At 36.2% G+C, this 20,598-nt stretch overlaps 1 protein-coding gene across 2 annotated transcripts in view; it reads right to left on the bottom strand.

Annotated features, from left to right (window-relative positions):
• Window positions 1-317: 317 nt before the first annotated feature.
• LOC149837536 (sister chromatid cohesion protein PDS5 homolog A-like) overlaps window positions 318-20,598 on the bottom strand; it is a 106,887-nt gene continuing 86,606 nt past the window's right edge. Inside the window, exons 21-33 of one of the 2 annotated variants that reach the window (XM_090006104.1) lie at window positions 16,626-16,782; window positions 16,315-16,458; window positions 13,718-13,804; window positions 12,940-13,617; window positions 12,733-12,828; window positions 10,374-10,453; window positions 7,818-7,869; window positions 7,646-7,729; window positions 7,489-7,526; window positions 7,298-7,366; window positions 7,062-7,216; window positions 704-929; window positions 318-618 (exon numbers count right to left, since the gene is read on the bottom strand). In XM_090006104.1, coding sequence (XP_089862230.1) covers window positions 775-929; window positions 7,062-7,216; window positions 7,298-7,366; window positions 7,489-7,526; window positions 7,646-7,729; window positions 7,818-7,869; window positions 10,374-10,453; window positions 12,733-12,828; window positions 12,940-13,617; window positions 13,718-13,804; window positions 16,315-16,458; window positions 16,626-16,782 — 1,795 coding nt within the window. In that variant the 3' untranslated portion in view covers window positions 318-618; window positions 704-774. The remainder of the gene's footprint in view (window positions 619-703; window positions 930-7,061; window positions 7,217-7,297; window positions 7,367-7,488; window positions 7,527-7,645; window positions 7,730-7,817; window positions 7,870-10,373; window positions 10,454-12,732; window positions 12,829-12,939; window positions 13,618-13,717; window positions 13,805-16,314; window positions 16,459-16,625; window positions 16,783-20,598) is intronic. The other variant, XM_090006105.1, reaches the window with a different exon arrangement.

Genomic DNA, 20,598 nt, shown 5'->3' with positions numbered 1-20,598 from the left:
AGTAAATGAGTGCACGGAAAGCGGGGAATGGACATTGAAATTGGGCGCTTCTTTCTGACGGGAAAGCAGCTTCCATGTTTGCGTTGCACAGTGAAGCCCGTGGAAATGGCACAGCCACCGACATGTTTCTGTGTAATGCACCTATTTTTATGTGTGATGCAAACATACCCATAGCTCTGAAGCTAAACCATAGAAGGCTGGCACTATGGAACTCGACTGCACAGGAGAAAGTGGGGAGGCCTGGTTTAAAGATGGACCAGACTCCGATACCTGGGAGAGAATAAGAGCATCGATCCTATTTGCTGGGTATCAGTTGCTTATGAAAACAATAAAAAGGTTTATTAATGGTGTTAAGATGGAAAGATTAAATGTCTGGTCGGGTACAATAATTGCCTGATACATGAGAGACTAACCATGTGAAAATCCTCTAATACAATTATAATTTACATTTACTTGTACATGTGAGCACATCCATACAAATTAGTGCTCATAAATTAAATAAATCCAAATTCTATCAACTTGGTGACACCAAACTTTGCTCGCAGAATCGCAGTGCCCTCGCCAGACTGCTTTACTTGCTCACGGTTTCAACAGTTTCAACTTTCAAGCACTCTGCATCTAGAAAAGCAAGGCCATGTTAATTTTAGGCAAAATTTTCTACAATATGAAATAATGATCAATGGTCTTTAAAAACTTTTATTACGAGAAGCTCATCGTTGCAATTGCCAAAGCTTTGAGAGGTACAAGGATCGGCTTTTTTCTTCACAGAGGCTCTCATGATTTGTCCTTTGGGTCACTGCAGCACTCCTGCTTGTCGTCAGAATCTTCATCAAGAATGCTGTCTTTATTTGTTACTTTTGGATCATCACAACTGTTCTCTGCCTCTGGTACAGTTTCTTCAGGAGAACCCTGCTTCTCTTCTACACCATCTGAGAGAAAAGTTGGGAACAAACATCATTTTTGCAATAATGCATAACAAAGTTACTCCAAAGGAAAGAAAAGTGCCACCGGTTTCACTTAATGACACAAGAACACCAGATGATCTAAGCATGTGTATCTGGGTGCATAAGAGAGAGAGAGAGAGAGAGAGAGAGACGTTGAATATTAGTGTGCGCTTGGGTTCTTGTCAAAGTGGTCATGTAATTGAATGTTTTGGGCATTTCGGCAAAAGTGCCATGTGCAAAGATTTGAAGTGCAATCTTGGGATTTGCAAAATATTGTATAGGTAGTATAAACATGGAAAAATAAGCTAAAGATATAAGCTAGGAACGCACATAGTGGGTCAAGCAGTGGTATATGTGGAGTCAATGTAATGGTTAGGAGAATTATGACATGCATGTAGTAAGTATTGAAATGAAATGGGGATCTTCGAAACACGAGCTTAGATTAACAAGAGCAAGTGTCAAAAATGACACTAAAGCATAACCCTTAAAAAGGGTATAACTGGAAACAAAATAAAAATAAAAATGTATTCTTTATTGATATGAAAAACCAATTGCTTAAGAAGCATTGGACTAAAATAAAGAGGGGCTGCACCCCTTTATATACACAGCTGAAAGAGGACTCAATAGAGCTGTTGGGCACAGTCCAACAGCTCTATTTAGAGCTGTTGGACTGTGTCAGTCCAACAACTCTATTGCTAGTCAAGTCTGGACAGGACTTGACTAGCAACAGTCATTCTAGTTCAAACTGAACTAGATGACATAAAGACAAAAAATAAAAATAAAGGAAAAAAATTACAGAAAAGAAAGAAATGAAAAATGTATTTATATATATATATATATAATATAATATTATTATATATACATATATGTACAGTTTTACATTTTAACACTCCCCCTCAAACTTACGGTACAATGAGCGAAAGTTTGTCTAAGAGAAAGTGAAATCGGGGAGCAGCAAGAGGCTTTGTAAAGAAGTCTGCTAACTGATATTCTGAAGTGACATATGGCAGATCAATTATCCCGTGTAGATATTCCTCTCTGACGTAATGACAATCCATTTCGATGTGTTTGGTGCATTCGTGGAATGTTCTGTTACTGGCAATGTAGATCGCACTTTTGTTGTCACAACACATTTGTGAAGCCTTTGTTGCTTCAACTCCCATGTCAGCAAGCAGTCGTCGGAGCCAAACTACTTCCATGGTCGTGGTTGCCATGGCTCTGTATTCAGCTTCGGTGGATGAGAGAGATACCTTCTGCTGCTTTTTACACCTCCACGAGATTAATGATTCCCCTAAAAAGACACAAAAGCCAGTGGTTGAGTGTCTGTTATTGGGATCACCTCCCCAATCAGCATCAGTATATGCAATTAAATCAAGAGAAGAGGAGGAAGATAAGAAAAGTCCTCGTGAAAGAGAGGACTTGATGCATCTGATAATACGCATAACTGCTCACATATGAACAGAAGTAGGAGCATGTTGAAATTGACTTGCTGTATGAACAGCATGTGCTATATCTGGTCTGTTAATGGATAGATAGGAAAGTGCCCCGACAAGCTGTCTGTAAGGAGTAGGGTCTGCAAGATGTTCTCCATCATCAATCTTCATTTTAACATTAACAACTTCTGGAGTGTCGACTTTCTTATCATCAGTAATACCAGACCTGAAAACAATATCAAAAGCAAATTTAGTCTGAGATAATAAATATCCTCTAGGAGAATAAGCAACTTCAATGCCTAAAAAATATCTCAACAAGCCCAAATCAGTCATTTCAAAATGAGATTTAAGAAGTGTTTTGATTGTTTCAACTCTCTGTTTATCGCTTCCGGTGATGATCATATCATCCACATAGAGAAGAAGCACAATGATCCCTGCATCAGAATTCTTAATAAACAAAGCAGTGTTAGTTAAACAGAATTGAAAACCAATATCAATCATAACACGACTAAACCTATCATACCAAGCTTTTGGTGCTTGTTTAAGTCCATAAAGAACTTTTTCTAAGCGAAAGACTTTACCCTTAGGAATACTTAGACCAGGAGGGGGTTCCATATATACTTCTTCAACTAGCTTTCCATTTAAAAAAGCATTTTTGACATCCATTTGAAAAATAGACCATTTTTTGATAGAAGCTAAGGCAATTAAGGTTCGAACAGTAGTCATACGAGCCACCGGAGCAAAGGTTTCTTCATAATCAATCCCATATTCTTAGGCATAACCTTTGGCTACTAAACGGGCTTTATATCTTTCAAGAGTACCATCACTCTTGGTTTTAATTTTATAAACCCATCGACATCCTATAGTTTTCTTCCCTGGAGGAAGATCTTGAATATTCCATGTAGAAGCCTTTTCAAGTGCATCTAATTCAGCTTTCATGGCTTCTATCCATTTGATATCATTTTTTGCTTGAAAATATGTGGATGGTTCTTCATATGAGTGAATTAATGCAATAACTGCCCTATATGTGGGTGAGAAAGACTCGTATGATGCAAACTTTCCTGTAGGCCTCGAGATTCGGGTTGATTGTCTAGTTGGAATGTTAGAATATTTCTCAAGTGCACATGGAGGATTAGACTCTTGTCGCCTGAAATATTGAATACTAGTATCTCTATGAACTTCTTCATTTTCAACATTAAGATCAATAATTCTTTGATCATCATCAAAGTTGCAGTCAAGGTCATATTCATCTGATGTTGATGTTAGATCTAGCAAAAAGGAGTACTCAGTGACGTCTTTTAATTTTCTAAAATCAAAGAAGCTCTCCTTTTCAAAAAAGGAAACATTTCTAGACACATATAGTTTATTATTTTTGAAGTCAAAACATCTATAACCTTTCTGGTTTTCAGCATATCCTAAAAAGGCACAGGGAATCGCACGAGGGGAAAGTTTATCATTTTTGTCAGTAAATATGAAACATTTGCACCCAAATATTCTTAGTTTAGAGTAGTCTGGAGAAATGTTCATAAGTTTTTCAATGGGAGTGATATTTTGTAACGAAGAAGATGGCATCATATTAATGAGATAGGTGGCAGTTAAGGCAACTTCTGCCCAAAAGTCTTTCGGGACTTGATTTGCTATTAATAAAGTCCTAGTGGTTTCTATAATATGGCGATGTTTTCGTTCTGCCAGTCCATTTTGTTGAGGTGTATAAGGACAAGATCTTTGATGTGTGATGCCATGCAATTTAAGATAATTTTGAAAATCTGTGGATAAAAACTCTCCCCCTGAATCTGTGCGAAAAATAGTAATATCATTTTGAAACTTGTTTTTAACCATATTATGAAAAGTTTGAAAGTATGAAAATACTTCAGACTTATGTTTGAGAAAGTACATCCACGTATGTCGGGAGAAATCATCGACAAAAATAACATAGTAAACAAATCCTCCTTTAGAAATTACTGGTGCAGGACCCCAAACATCCGAGTGTATTAATTCAAGTGGTCTTGAAGAGAAAAAGGTTCTGTTCTGAAATGGTAATCTTTTCATTTTGCCGAGAATACAATCTTTACAATCAAATGATTCAGAGTTACAAAATTTCCCTAGATTTGGAAAATGTTGGATTTTGGCTATATGTGGGTGACGAAGTCTCTTATGCCACAGTTCCAACTCTATTTTTTTAATATTATAACAAAAAGCTTTCTTCGGCATTTCCAAAAAATCCATGTAATAAAGTCCTCCTTCTCTATGGCCTTCCCCAATCAGCTTGCCTGACTGGCGATCCTGTACCCAACAACCATGAGAAGAAAAAGAAATATTACACCCATAATCAGAAATTTGAGATACAGATAAAAGATTTAAATTTAATTTGGGAACATGTCTAATTTCTGGAATAAAAAAAATTTTTGTTTTATAATTTTTTTCAAAATTTCCTATTCCTTCTATTTCAAGAGAAGTCTCATCAGCAGTAAAGACCTTTGACACACTTGTTTTATTTTTAACACATTTGGATAGACTTTGATTATTTGGGGTCATATGAAAAGATGCACCAGAGTCAAGAAGCCAAAAAATTTTACCTAGATCTGAAAAAGATGAGGCTGCTGCGCCGGTTGAAGCTTTAGATGAGGAAGATGCATCTTTGATGAGAGGCTGAAGAATCTCCATTAGTTGGGCCAGGGAAACTGGTGCATCCTGATCTTTAGGCTCCGATCCAGCAATTGCAGCTCTTTTTTCTCTCAACTCCTTAAGTTTGGGACATTGTGGCCTGTAGTGTCCCGGTTCATGACAGTGATGACAAATAACTTTCTTCTTATCATAGTCACCATTTTGTCGGTTAAAGTGAGGAGGCCTATATGATCGAACATGATTCCCTGGTCTAGACACGGCTAAAACGGAATCATCTTCAATTTTTAAAGAACCTTTCCGGAGACGATTTTCTTCCATTGTTAACTCTTCAATAGTTTCAACAATAGAAGGATTTTTTCCCCGGTGAAGTAGGGCCGATTTAGTGGTTTCAAATCCGGCCTTAATCCAGTGATAAACTGGTAAAAATGTTCAGCATCGAGTTGTTTCTGACGAAGCTCGATGTCTTCGGCACAATGCCACTTTGGTTCTAAAAGGGAAAGTTCTTCCCAAAGTTCGGACAACCCATTGTAATATTCACGAATAGTTTTGTCTCCTTGTGTCATCATTCGAACTTTTTCTTGGAGGTTGCACACGTGTGCAATATCTTTAAGGGAATACATATTCTTAAGGTATTCCCATGCCTTATCGGCATGATCAAATTTGGCAAGACTTGAGCATTTTTTAATGTCAACGCTATTGATAAGCCATGACATTATCTTCGCATGAGATATTCTCCATTCTTTCCATTTCTTCTCGTATGAGGCAATAGCCTTGATTTTCTCTTCTTCCGATAGAGGGACCTCTTTATCTCCCTCCCTTTTAGTAAGAGATAGCTTAGGTTCCGAATCGGAACCATCCACAATCCCCCATAAGCCTTTTCCCCATATATGGTGCTTCATGATTGAAGCCCATGTTACATAGTTCGTATCGCTTAGTTTCATAGGCATGATGGTGACTTTATCATTGTCATCCATCGATTACAAGGAGAGAAAGAATAGGGATAAAAGAGAAACAAGAAGGAAAATGAAAAAGAAAGAAAAAAAAAAAACAATACAACAAGATGTGAAATCTTCTCCAATGAAGTGATAAAATACTTCTCTTCAAGTGGCGAACACTTTTGCAAACGGGCACGGAAACCGAGGCAGCTTTTCCTCAAGATTTAGTACTTCCGCGGCTCTGATACCATGAAATGAAATGGGGATCTTCGAAACACGAGCTTAGATTAACAAGAGCAAGTGTCAAAAATGACACTAAAGCATAACCCTTAAAAAGGGTATAACTGAAAACAAAATAAAAATAAAAATGTATTCTTTATTGATATGAAAAACCAATTGCTTAAGAAGCATTGGAGTAAAATACAAGAGGGGCTGCACCCCTTTATATACACAGTTGAAAGAGGACTCAATAGAGCTGTTGGGCACAGTCCAACAGCTCTATTGCTAGTCAAGTCTGGACAGGACTTGACTAGCAACAGTCATTCTAGTTCAAACTGAACTAGATGACATAAAGACAAAAAATAAAAATAAAGGAAAAAAATTACAGAAAAGAAAGAAATGAAAAATGTATTTATATATATATATATATAATATAATATTATTATATATACATATATGTACAGTTTTACATTTTAACAGTATTTCCAGGGTGATGCATGGGTTTAGTGGTTATTGTGTTGTGGTTATAAACTGTCATGTATGTTCTTAATGTGTCATTAATCTTAATTTATTAGGTAAATTCGTGCTTAATGTTGAGGTCCATACAAAGAAGAACAAAAATCATAACAAGTGTAGTAGAAGTGTGTAGAAAGGGTCTCCATCAGTATACATGTGTTGAGAATGTATTTTGTGTACTGTGAACAAGTATAATTGTGCTTTAAAAAAATATTGCTCTTTTTTTCTCCTTGGTTTTCCTTTTTGGGTTGGGTGGTTATCTTCTTGATTAAAGATAGGGGTTTTTCCCTATAAAAGATGGCATCTGCAACTGCTTCTATCAGGTGGAAAAGGTAAACAAAAAAAGGGAAAATATAATAGCTGAAAACTAAAGACCAGAAGTCACTCACCTTCATTAATGGTGTCAGAACCAACCTGCTCATGACAGTCGGAATGTCCGGATGCATCTTCAATCTCAGCTTCATGAGCCAGAGAACCTGTCTTATTCTTGGATGATTTACGTGAAAACTTCACAGCTGAATTGGGACTGTTTTCCTTTCTGACTCTTAAAAAGCAGCCACATTTTAATAAAGGATGCAAAACAAAAATGACAAGCATGTAATTATAACGTGAGGAAATTGATTACTTTTTTACTGTGCTCTTTCTTTTTCCAGAGACACCACAACCTTTCTTAACTGTTCTGTTTCCTGATGACCTGAAACATCAATGAAGTGACCACGTAAATAGAAAGAACTTCATAGTAGAAAAGTTCCACATACATGGTTGAATTATAAAATCTAGAATCACACAGTTACTTTGAGCAAAATAATAACTTACTTCCCCTGAGGGGTGGATGCACTTGGCAGCTGTGACCACTGGAAAAGGAAAATATTCATTAGGAGTTATGGAAACAATAGAACCTCGAGAAAGTTTTATTTCTCGAGGAAGAGAATCAAAATTTAGTTTACCAAGTCTGAATGGAAGAGAAAAGGACCTTTGGCATATGATCATCATCAATCATCTCCCATTTCTCCTTTCCTAACTTAAGTGTTTCAACATCACCATCATCATATAATATCTGTGAAACAAAATGGTCATACTTAAACATTAGCTGAGGATGAAGTAAGTTTTATTCAAAGGAAAAAAAAATCAGATATGTAGATTACCAAATGTTTCTTCTTTTTAACATCAAAAGATTGCACAACACCTTCATAGAACCTGAACATGCACAAGCAAATCCATCACGAACAAATAAAGAAGCTTAGAGTTAAAATAGAAAAATACAGTTGCTAAGACAATAACTAATGAGAAGTGTGTTCAACTTTTAGGTCTCTGTATTCAATCTGCATAAGAATGTTTTAAAAATAAACAACTTCCATTTGACCATATGAAGCAATTAAATTAGGATGAAATTTGGACCATAATGCAAGAAATGGTCCACCATGGGCTGACCTGTCTGCTGTGGTTACACTTCAATGGGCTCAATGAATATCAATACCCAACCTAGTCCAATCACATGTATTTATCTTCACTCAGACACTTCACTTGGCATGTGTCTCATATTGACACAATATGAACTGCAGACACCATGACAGTTCACGGACAGTCAAACCCATATGGATACGGTCAACACCATGTCCCTAACTTTATCTAGTTTTTTCAATGATCTTGATTGTTCATTTTGTACTTGTGTAATTTTTCTTTTAAAATTTGTCCTTGATTACATTACATATCAATTTTCAACTCAGATTTTCTAGTATTGCTTATGATCATAATGATTTAGAACTGTTCAAGAATCTGCATGGTAATCATGCATTATTGCTTTAAGCATATATATATATATATATATATATATATATATATATTGGTAATGATAGGGTGATTCCGGAGTACCTACTCCCACTTAATTGATGTCTTAGATTTTCAAAAAAAATATTTTTTTTTGTTGATAAGACCCTATAGATATGATCTATAAGCATTATTTAGTAAAAAACAAGTTTTGGATCATGTGATTATAGCATACATGTATGTTTTTTAAGGCCTTTAAAAATCAATGGCTCACAATGTATCAAAATTTCATGACTTAAAAATTCTTATTTTTATGTTCAAAAAATATGATCCAAAGCATGATTCCTATCAAATAAACTATGTTGAGTACATCCATAAGGTTTGATTGAAAAGATACAACCTACAACTTACAAGCTGATTTCTAGTCTGTGGGAGTAGGTACTCCCGGAGCACCGGAGCATTACTATATATATATATATATATATATATATATATATATATATATATATATATATATATATATATATATATATATATATATATATATATATATATATATATATATATAAGGCATCCTGTGTCCATGTCACATACGTATTTATCTAATTTTATTAGAGCATTGTCTGGTTGTGGCCTATGCAGAAGAGACAAACATCATCAACTATTTTATTAGCAAAGACAATTTCACCAACTGTTTTATTCTGTTCTCGTTGATTGAGAGCTCCATATTTACTACATGCAACCTGTACAGTACTTTTCCCTATAGGTACACTGGTCAAATAATTAAAGTCAAACCCCTGTGACATTAAGCTCGAAAGAAGGCAGTAAGTGTTGCATATGTAAATCAACAAAAATGTTACAATCGGATCTAGTTTATAAGCAATCAAAGAGATTAGGACACTAGGTCATGCAACACCATCCTCGCTAATTCAGTTTCTATGAATGTCATTTTCAAAATATCTAGAAGTCTATGTCACACGGACTCGGCTAGGGGGTCGACGCACCCGCGTCGACACGCCCCGACACGGGTACGGACACGAGTGCGGTTTTGGACACGGGGCAGACACGGTCAACCAAGTGTCGGACTCAGTCAATGCACCGGGGCCGAGTCTGTCCACATTTTGGACTCGGTCAACTTTGACCGAGTATTTTTATCCATTTTTTAAGGCAAAAAACTAAAAAATTTGATATATATATATATATATATATATAGCCGAGTCTTATTATTGTTATATATATATATAGCCATGTCCCCTAATGGGCACAACTTTGACCGAGTCTTATATATATATATATAGCCGTGTCCCCGTGTCCAAATTTTTTGAAATTGCTCTGTACCCGTGTCGCACCCGCACCCATGTGACATAGCTAGAAGTTCTTTTGTCAAAAGTAGAAAAGGTCTAGGAGTTTTGAATGGAGAAAGAAAAAATGAAGATATAAACCCATCTTCCAAGAGGGGCATATTTTTCCAGAAAATTGGTTTTACATATACAATGCTGCAAGAAATTTTAACATGTACAAAATGCTTAGCAGCCTTTCAAGGCTTTCAAGGAAGCCTTTACGCCTTGCTCTGTGTCATATTTCTGAGATTGATGCCAGCACAGATTATACTTAACCACTATTGAATGGAAATTTTCCTCAAATTATTTTCAGTAATTGCACAATGAAATTCACTTTCAGAATGTAAAGTTCTTCAGCAACAAAATACAATGGCTTAAACTCGTATAGTTCTTCTATACATGTTGAAAAAAGCATATAGGTTGTAACTGAAGTTTCTACATGTTTTACAGATGCAGATGTTAAAATTAAGAGAAGCCAGCCAGAACTTATGTTAGTGCAATGGTGCTAGTTGCACCCAAGATGGTACACGAAAAAATACATCAAAGTTAAAACTCTGTATAGTTAAAATTTTGTCAATCAGAAATTAAACTTGCCGTTTATCCATTGGCCACCAAACCTTTATTCTGCATCCAATCAACTCCAAATCACTTTTATCAGCCATTTTCAAAGAACACTGCAGAAAAGAAGAATGAAGAATCTGTTCACAGCTTGTAATTGAATTTGTGAGAAAATGAATCGACAAGAATATTTATGGGTTAATAAATTAAATTGGCAAATCACTTGCAAATCATGAATTAAACCTTAAATAACCTTCCAGCATAGGAGCTACCAAATCAAGGAGCTAAAAAAACAAACAAATAAATAAAAGAGAGAATGACTAGCAATGCTTAACACTGATAAAAAATAAATAAATAAAGGAAACAATGAGGATCAAGCATTTCCTTGCATTAGTGACTCAAGCAACATTACACTCAGAAGTAATCTGAAACTATAAATCAAAACATTCTCTCCTTCTGAATGATTTTCTCAACAGGTTAGAGATGGTTTTTCGCATTTAATAATCTGTTGTAAGGCCTAAGTTGCAACAGATGAAGTTGAGAAGCAGATGCAGAAGGTACATGGATGGTATGAATTCAGGAAAAAATTACCTAGATAAAGGCATTCTTAATTTTCTAAGAATTTTTCATTTTGCATAGTAAAAATATACTTAAGGAGAATTATGAATGTATTGTAACATTCAAGAGTGGGTCTAATGTCTCACAAGTCAACTACTCTTGATAAGGAAGAAAAGTCTATACAACTTGTAATACCTGTGACAAACCAAACAGTGTCTTAAAATAGGATGTGAACCATTTTATACATACACAACAAAGAGAAGTTACAGGATTCCCAGAAAATTAGGGAATATATTTATAAACATATTTTTATCATGTTGGGTGTGTCGGACACCGTGTCGAACGTGTCAGACACCATGTCTATATGTCGTGCAGTGTCTGCATGCTGGCCACGATGGTGACCGTGTAAAACACGAATCACAACATGTCCAGTGTCTGAATCTGTGTCATGTTGTTTCGACAAGAGATTCGCCACCTAAGTGGTGGCATGTCCATGTGACATAGGATGAGAATATAGATTGTCCAGCTCCAATGGTTGGAGGAGTTCTGTTGGCCAGGTCAACAGCTTTGTTGGATGGTGGAAGGAGATTTTATGGTTAAGGATTTGACTATGCAAGGCTCAATTTCTTAAGAGTGATTAAAGGGCACATAAAACAGAGAGAGAGTTGCCCCTGTAGATCAGTGTTGACTGAAAACTGATGGCCAATAGACATCATCAGTGTTGGGCAGCTCTAGTGGCCTGTCAAGCTGCACCAAACTAGACTGGGATAGATCACCGCAACGAACAGGCCACACAACCTGGTTCCAGGCTCTAACCATCAATAGCAAAAAAAGATGGGCTTTTTGAAACACCTCACATTCAAGAGAATGACTAAGGTTGCAAATGGCTGGATTCAACTGCCCAAACAAATTTACCTACACTATAGGTATCAAAATCAGGTAAAGAAAGGCCTGCCACAAACCTTAAACGTGAGGACTGCAGGCACTGGACCCCATCCTAATCACAAGATCAGTGAATTGGCCAATAAGCTTCAATAATTAGGCTAAAAAGGCACCCAGTTAGCCTGTATTGCCCCAAAAACAACAGCAAATAGGTTGACTTTTATTGGCCAATTGGTAGGCCAGACCTTTTTGCGGCCAAAACCCTCAGCCCACATTTACAACCGCAATAGAGAGAAAACTGTTTGAGAACAAGGGATCTGACTTTGACTTGAAGCATACATGATCTAAAGCAAGCTGTGACATGAGTGGTCAGGTGGTGAGCAAGAATCATCCAGTGATATATGGTCAAGAAAATTATGGCTCAAGCAGACACAAAGTAGTCAGATACGAGTAGTAGGAAAACACCTAGAGAAACATATTAAAGTACATACATGCACAGGGTAAAATACGAGATTATGAAAGTTGTTGCCGTGTGATGACAACAAAAAATCACTAATAAAACATTGAGTGCATGTGCTTCACATCACATTACCTACAATAACTACATAAAATCTAACAGCAAGTTTCCCCTCACTCCCACACCTACATGTCCATATCAGTGATCTGCCTCAGAATATAAACAGTCCACGTCAACTACAACATATAAGACCCATAATAGAAAAAGAAAGCAACACAAGATAATGTTTGAAATTTGAACATGGAGTCATGAAGGTAAAAAAAAGCCCAAAGAAATATCAGATTTATGACCTATTTTAATATTAAATTAACAGGTCAAGAACTCAAAAATAATTTAAATGGAATATTGACAAAACAATTTTCAAAAATAAATGCAAGACATCGCTGAAAATCACTAAAACACTTGCATTCTTGTAAGTATGAACACAGGAAATCTCACCTTCTCCAACCCTGCAATTCTTTTTTCTTTACACTTTTTGGTAGATCTTACATATTCTCTAGCATTACAAAGCTTCTCATCATTCAAGGATGAATCCTGCGAAGGCATATACAGAATCAATTTGCGCTACAACTGCAAAACCACACAATAAGGCTTTGAACAATATATGACTACCTGCATACAGACCTTCTTTTGCAGAAAGCTTACCTCTTTTTTTTCGTGCTTGGTCTCTCCACCAATATATGTATCATCCTTCAAAGTGTGACTTGAACTTTTTCTTTTACCCCTTGATGGTACCTTTTTCCTAGTTTCCAAGACTGGTTCCATCAAATCTGTGTTATTAGTTGGTTCAACTCTCACTTTGTCAATAGATAATTCACCTTCTAATTGATTAGAGCCATGGTTCATACCGAATGGTTCTGATGTTAAATCACTAGTAACTTGCAAATCAACCCCTAAGTCTTTTTTATGTTTTTTTTTGGGTTTTGAAGAGCCAGGTCCAGTCAAGTCATCAGGATCAGAAACTTTTCTTTTATGATTAGAATCACACCCATATGTCTCCTTGCTTGGAGACAGTGGCACATTCCCATTGTTGTTACTATTAATCATTTCTTCCCTCTCCAAAGATGTGGTATCAGGTGCAAGTTCCCCTACTTCCAAGCTTTTGTCTCCAGCAAGATTTTCTGATTCAATTTCCTTCACCATACTCAAAATATCTAGGTCATCTTCTTGACTTTTTACATTATCCGATGCAGTGGCTGTGACCACATTCTTTTTCTTGGATTTGTTTGACTTTAGCATTTTCATCATCTTCTTAAGGGGCAATTCTGTCTCATCCTTGTCTCTAGGCTTTAAGTTCTTCTTATCCTTGATTCCAGATTCAACCTGAAAGTTATTACATAAGACACTGCTAAACACCTGCAGTAGACATAGCGTAAATAGTTGTGTGAAGAAAAAAAACATATGAAAGGATTTAAGAAAGTACCCCTGCCCGGTTTTGCAAGCTCAATGACTGAAAATGAACAACTAGATCATCACGAGCTAACCATGAAAGTGAATACTCGCCATTGGTCTAAATGTAAAGAGATAGAAGTGAGAAACAGAAGAAAAGCAATTCAATGACTCAGATGAAGATACAAAATAAATTGATGAAGTGCCAATGTTGTACATTCATTTTTCAGCTACCAGCCTACCAGACAAAAGCACATATCACGAAGGACACATCAATGGGTGGTCCTAAGGGTTTTAGGAGGTATGAAATTCACAGATGTTTAACGCATCAGCTTGGGTGTCATGGCCATTTGTTTCATACTAAAAAAAAAAGTTTGTTCTTCCATTGTTTTGGGGTGGGCTGCACATACAAAAATCTATTTTGACAAATTTGCATTGCATTGTATACCATCAATGAAAATTTAAAATAAACTGAAGACGAATCATAATCCTCAGTGAGGATAATAACATACCTAGATCCAAAGGAATTACAAAAATCTAAAAAGCACAACAAAGCCCTCAAAATATATAAAATTACAAAAGGCCAAAGATATAAAATGTCTTGTGTGTGAATGAATGTGTTATGTGGACATGTTTGGATAATTGTGTGATCACATGTTCACTGTGGTTTTGGCATGAGATGCATCCAGATGCATCCGTGGCCTGAATGTGAACCATTGTAGGCCATGTGGGCCACGAGCAGGTGTTGTTTTAAGTTTCGTTGAATATTTTACAAAAATTCATATAAAATTTATTGGTTTTTTAAATTAATTATATTGTTAAATATTGTAACGAGCTAAGGTCCCGTGTTGTGTTTTGCATGTTGATTTGCAAAACGAATAATCTTTCTTTTGATAAAAAGATAAAAGAGACAAAACAATATAATTAATGTTTCTTCCTAAATGCCCCTTCCACAATGTGGGAATCCTGGATGATAAATTTGGAAAACCGTGAGGATACTAAAACTCCATGTGTGATTACGCCTCTAAACCCGATATGGTGGTTCACCTCCCGATCATGATTTTAGGGAGTTTTCGCCACTTTTGCTTAGGGGTAGTGTATTGACATAGCTCTTGTTATTGGTACACCAAGAAAATGGAATCAGTGGATGTTGATTTCCGTATTATCCCGATATTAGATGTTGAATTTTAATGTTTCCTGATATCGGTCCAGGGCTAAGTGAAACCCAGTTTAAAATACAAATTGTGTTAAGCTACAACTGAGAACTTATTTTCAATTTCGAGAATTGTTGTGTCCGTTTTGAGTATCTGCGGGTTTCAATGAAAAGTGAAACTAAAATTATGTTCATTTAATAAGGACATGTATACAAAAGAAAACTCTAATAATAACTTAAGTTATTCATGCATGTACATTAATGTCACGTTTATTTATTGTTTTGCATTAGTTCATGCAATTGTATTTGTTTATTTCCTTGTTAGCTATTGTAATCTTGAATACCTGAATAACTATTGAGTTGTGAGATTATTGTAGTTATGTTTCCTCTAAAACTATTGCATGGATTTGATTTATGCTTTTCTTATTTATTTGAATTATTAGAGGAATTCGTATGCAATCTTTAATTCTGACTCTGTGCCCTTATGTTTTTCACAGGACCTGAAGCTCAGTGATGAGGACATCTGCTATATGGAGCTTACGAGGTTGCGTGACTACTTTATGATATTTTCTTTTGGACAGTGTGGCTTCATTGTTATTGACATTTATTTGATTATGTTCTTAAATTTTAATTATTGATGAATAAAGTAAATTAGTTGATTGTTGGGTTAGTGTAAGATCCCTTGTGGTTTAGATTGTGTTATGTCTGTAAGGCCCCGGATCTCTGGGTAGGGATCCCGCAATTGTTTAAAAAAAATCACTTTTCAACAGGGATGAGCTGGGGTCGTTACATTCAGTTGAATGCTCAAAGTAGCAAGTCTTATGATTTTGTATTCTAAATAAGAAGGGATCACATTTTCCATCCAAAGTTCTCATATGTTATCTTTATGATTGGTTATTTATGACTGGTCAGTCACACATCTTCAAGGGTTTTGTCATATATGGGCTCATTCAGGCAGGGCCTGATCAGACAGATCACTGTTATGATGTTATCTGAAAATTCATAGTGGGTCTTAACAACTACAGACCATAAAAAAGTTCTTGGTGTCATATAAAACAAACAGAAATACAAGATATTTAGTTATGATCAGTATACAAGTGGAGTTGCATGTGAAGGTATTAAAAATAACACCATCTTCAAGGGTTTTGTCATATATGGGCTCATTCAGGCAGGGCCTGATCAGACAGATCACTGTTATGATGTTATCTGAAAATTCATAGTGGGTCTTAACAACTACAGACCATAAAAAAGTTCTTGGTGTCATATAAAACAAACAGAAATACAAGATATTTAGTTATGATCAGTATACAAGTGGAGTTGCACGTGAAGGTATTAAAAATAACACCTCCATGATCATTAGATCTGGTGATTATGCATAAATACAAAGAAGTATGAGTTATTTCCAACTTGTTATCACATGAAACAGATTTATCAATAAACTATGAGTTGGAGCAATCCGTGACATAAAGTGAGCTTACCATATTGTCATCAATCTTACTCTTATCAACTGGGCCATAAAGTATTGGTGGTAGAGAAATGGAATGAGTAAACTCTGTATCCAACTGGTTACTGTATAAATAATTGATAATGATAAGCCCCAGATCACATATAATGTGTGAGTTCTGCAAATATTCAAACAGAGCCATCAAAAAGTAAATAAGAAATAACGAAAGAAAATTGGGTGACATGTAGAACAAGAAATAACTTTCATTTATTTGGAAAGGCATCTATTATTTTGCCCTCTCTGATAAATCTCAATTATAATCCTCCTCATCAGATGATAACCCACCTTTGATTTAGTTAAATCTACTATATCGCCAGAAAGTTTGATGCTTTGGAAGATTGAGATAATGGCACTAACTCTCTCACGTGCATCTGTGCAAACAGTCTCAAATTTCCCCTCCTCATTTTGATGTAACAGCACTGAAAGAAATGCTCGCAACTTCCTGGATAGTACAAGTGATTCAGTAAACGAAGATGGCATGAAATTTGGCTTATTAAGCTGTCTTTCTATTCCAAGCAGTGAACATGAAGTATTTTTTGCACACAGCCCTGTGGGGAAGTTGTTTCCTAGGGGGGGGGGGGGGGGGGGGGAGTGCAGGGACCCTATTTCCATATGAAAATGGGGGATGGACATTTAATTTGCAGGCCCTGTGTCCCCTTTTCCACAGGGCATTCATTTTCGCCCATGCACAAAAGAGCCCTGTAACCAGGATTTTTTGGCTCTTGCATTCTTGGTGACATAGATATTGTCACTGGATACAATACATATATGATGTGTGTGATAACATAAATTCAAAATTCACAATCCAAAGTCATAAAAAATGAATATCATCTTAAAAGTGCAAATTCTTGAACAAAAATTCCAATTCATTAAGGATTAACATTTAAATAACAAATAGATTCATGTTTAAACATAAATGCACATAATCAATCATAAAATTTTAAAATAAAAAACAAACTACAAAATAAAGGATCAAGACAAAAAGAAAAAAAAGGCATAGACGAGGCTAAGGGCATAGTATTGACTATTGATTATGTTCATAAAGTGTCATCACATCTGGTGTTTGTGTTAGTGCCATTACATGTTGAGGTAGGACATGCAAACCCAGCATCAATGTGACATAACTTGCATTTCCCAGTATACCTTTCTGGATAATTTTCATAGCAGTAAGTCCCTTCTATTGAGAGTGAAAGTTTTCTCCAGAATCAACGATCAGGAAACTGTAGAGAAGAAAGAGAATGGGGCTGCAACTATTCACGATTTTCCCTTATGGAAAAATCGTGATCTCTACCTTTTAATTTATATAACAAAACCTAATACAAGGTACTTTACAAGTAACCCTAATAGGTTAGGGGTATTTACAAGTATGCCCCAATATTGGCTGGACATGTTACACAAAAGTAGTTTGGATCCGGATCTGGATCCAAACTTAGATACAAATACAAATGCATGATATCTGCCCTGACTAACAGTCCCCCTCAAGTTGTGCATGATTTTGAATCATGGACAACTTGCTCTTTAGGAACCAAAAACGACACTTTGTGAGTCCCTTAGTGAACAAATCAGCCACTTGGTCTTTTGTTCTAACATAATGGGGCTCAATCTCTTTTTCCTCAATCTTCTGCCTGATAAAATGCTGATCAATCTCAATGTGTTTGGTCTTGCTGTGATGAATAGGATTAAGAGATATTTTAATAGCACTTTGGTTGTCAGAAAGGAGAAAGCAACTAGCAATCGGTTTCTTTAATTTTGTTAACAAATGTCTAGTTCATGTTACTTCTGACGTAGCAACAGCCATCGCCCTGTATTCGGCTTATGTGCTAGATCTAGCCATTGCCTTTTGTTTTCTACTACTCCAGGAAACAAGATTGGCACCAATGAAAACCCCGTATCCTGAAACTGACTTTCGATCATCAGGATCTTCGGCCCAGTCTGCATCTGAATAAGCAATGATGTCATGAACAGTACTTATGGTTCTGCTTTTAGTGTACAAAAGTCCATCGCCAACAGTACTCTTCAAATATCTCAGTATCCTTTTTACTGCATCCATGTGTCCCGTTCTTGGCTCATGCATGAATTGAGAAACTTGATTGACTGAATATGTGATATCAGGCCTGGTAAACGTGAGATATTGAAGCATTCCCACTAAACTCCGATATTTGGTGGAATCATGATACAAGTCTTCGTCTTGCGTACTTAATTTCTGGTTAAGCACACTAGAAGTAGCAAGAGGTTTGCAATCCTTCATTCCAGCCTTTTCTAACAGATCGAGAGTGTATTTATGTTGGGTCAAAGTAAGCTTATTTTCTTGATTATCCACCTCTACTCCAAGAAAGTACCGAAGATTTCCAAGGTCCTTCATTTTGAATCTTTGGCTCAGAAGATTTTTAATCTCTTGAACATGGTTCTCACTACTTCCTGTAATAATTATATCATCGACATATATCAATAAGAAGGTAGTAGACTCCTTACTTCGATGAATAAAAAGAGAATGATCAAATTGCGATCGATAAAAACCATGTCTTTGAATTTCAAGGGAGAAACTCTTAAACCAAGATCGAGACGATTGTTTCAGGCCATAGAGGGCTCGATTTAATCTGCATAAATACTCCTTTGAATCTCCTTCTGCGTACCTTGGCGATTGTTCCATGTATACTTCTTCCTTCAAATCCCCATGAAGAAAAACATTCTTCACATCTAGCTGGCTTATTCTCCAACCATAATCTACAGCTAATAAAAGAACAATGTGAATTGTGCCCATTTTCACGACTAGACTAAAGGTTTCATCATAATCCTGTCCAAATTCTTGGGTGAATCCTTTTGCTACGAGACGAGCTTTGTATCGCTCAACACTCCCATCCGGTTTGTATTTGATCTTGTAAACCCATCGCGACCCAACAACATTCTTACCTGAAGGTCGAGGGACAAATGTCCATGTTTGACATTGGTATAAAGCTTCCATCTCTTCATTCATGGCCTGAATCCATTTCTTGGAGTTAATAGCTTGATGAAAATGTCTAGGCTCGGTCTCTTTTTCAATCTGAGACAAAAATAATTGAAAATCCATGGTGAAATTCTCATAACTAACCCACCTTTCAATAAGATGTCGGGCTCTTTCTGATCGTCTGATCGGGAATGCTACGGTATTCGGAATTGGAGAAGTAGCGGTGTCATTGGGTGGATAAGACGTAAGAGCTCCTTCTTCAATATTATTTGGGGTCAAAAGGGACCTTTCTCTTCTCCTATAAACTTGCCCAAAAAACTTATCAATGTCTGGAGGATTGTCTACTTCAAGTTCTTTTATTCTGTTGTTTCCATCTTGACAGGATATCCCTAAAGCACAGGAGGAAGAGCACGCATTGCTTGTTTCAGGAAAAAGCTCTGCACTAAGCCATGGATCATAGAAAAAAGCGTTCATATTGGTTTTGGCATAAACACATTCTCCATCTCCAAAATCATTTTCATCAAAAACTACATTTTTAGATATCTTGATTCGCCTGTTGTCAGGATCATAACATTTGTACCCTTTATGGTGATTTGCATATCCAACAAATCTGCACTTTGATGCCTTAGCCTGAAACTTATTTCGCAGAGAAGAGTCAATATGAACATAACACATACAGCCAAAAAATTTTAGTTCATCATAATTAGGATGCTTCCCAAATAAAGTGAAATAAGGTGATTTATTTTCTAAAATCTTCATGGGCAGACAATTAATGATGTAAACAGCATAATGAAAAGCCTCTGTCCATAATCCTATGGGAACACGACTTCCGTGCATCATGCTCATAGAACTCTCCACAATGTGGCGGTGTTTCCGTTCTGCAACTTCATTTTGTTGAGATGTATGCGGGCAAGATACTCTACGATTTATTCCACTATCTTGGAGGTAATTGATAAATTCCCTAGAGGAGTATTTCCCCCCACCATCACATTGGAAATGTAAAATATTACAAGAAAATTGAGTTTTAATAAACGCATGAAAACAATGGAAAATAGAGAAGACTTCCGATTTATTCTTCATAAAGTATATCCAGGTGAAACGAGAGAAATTATCGATGAAAATAACATAGTATTTGCTGCCAAAATTAGAGGAATCAGGGGCCGGTCCCCACACATCAGAACAGACGATTTCAAAAGGCCTTGAAGCTCTCTCATTTATTGAATGGAAAGGAAGAACATGACTCTTACACAGTTGACAACTGGAACATATTTTATCATCTGATCTAGGAATCAAGCTAGATTCAGGAATAAGTCT

Source organism: Nuphar pumila, chromosome 5 (assembly GCF_984573655.1).
Source record: "Nuphar pumila chromosome 5, dmNupPumi1.hap1.1, whole genome shotgun sequence".
Lineage (NCBI taxonomy): Eukaryota > Viridiplantae > Streptophyta > Magnoliopsida > Nymphaeales > Nymphaeaceae > Nuphar > Nuphar pumila.
The sequence above is the reverse complement of the archived record's forward strand: the minus strand, read 5'-3'. Positions and strand labels throughout refer to the sequence as shown.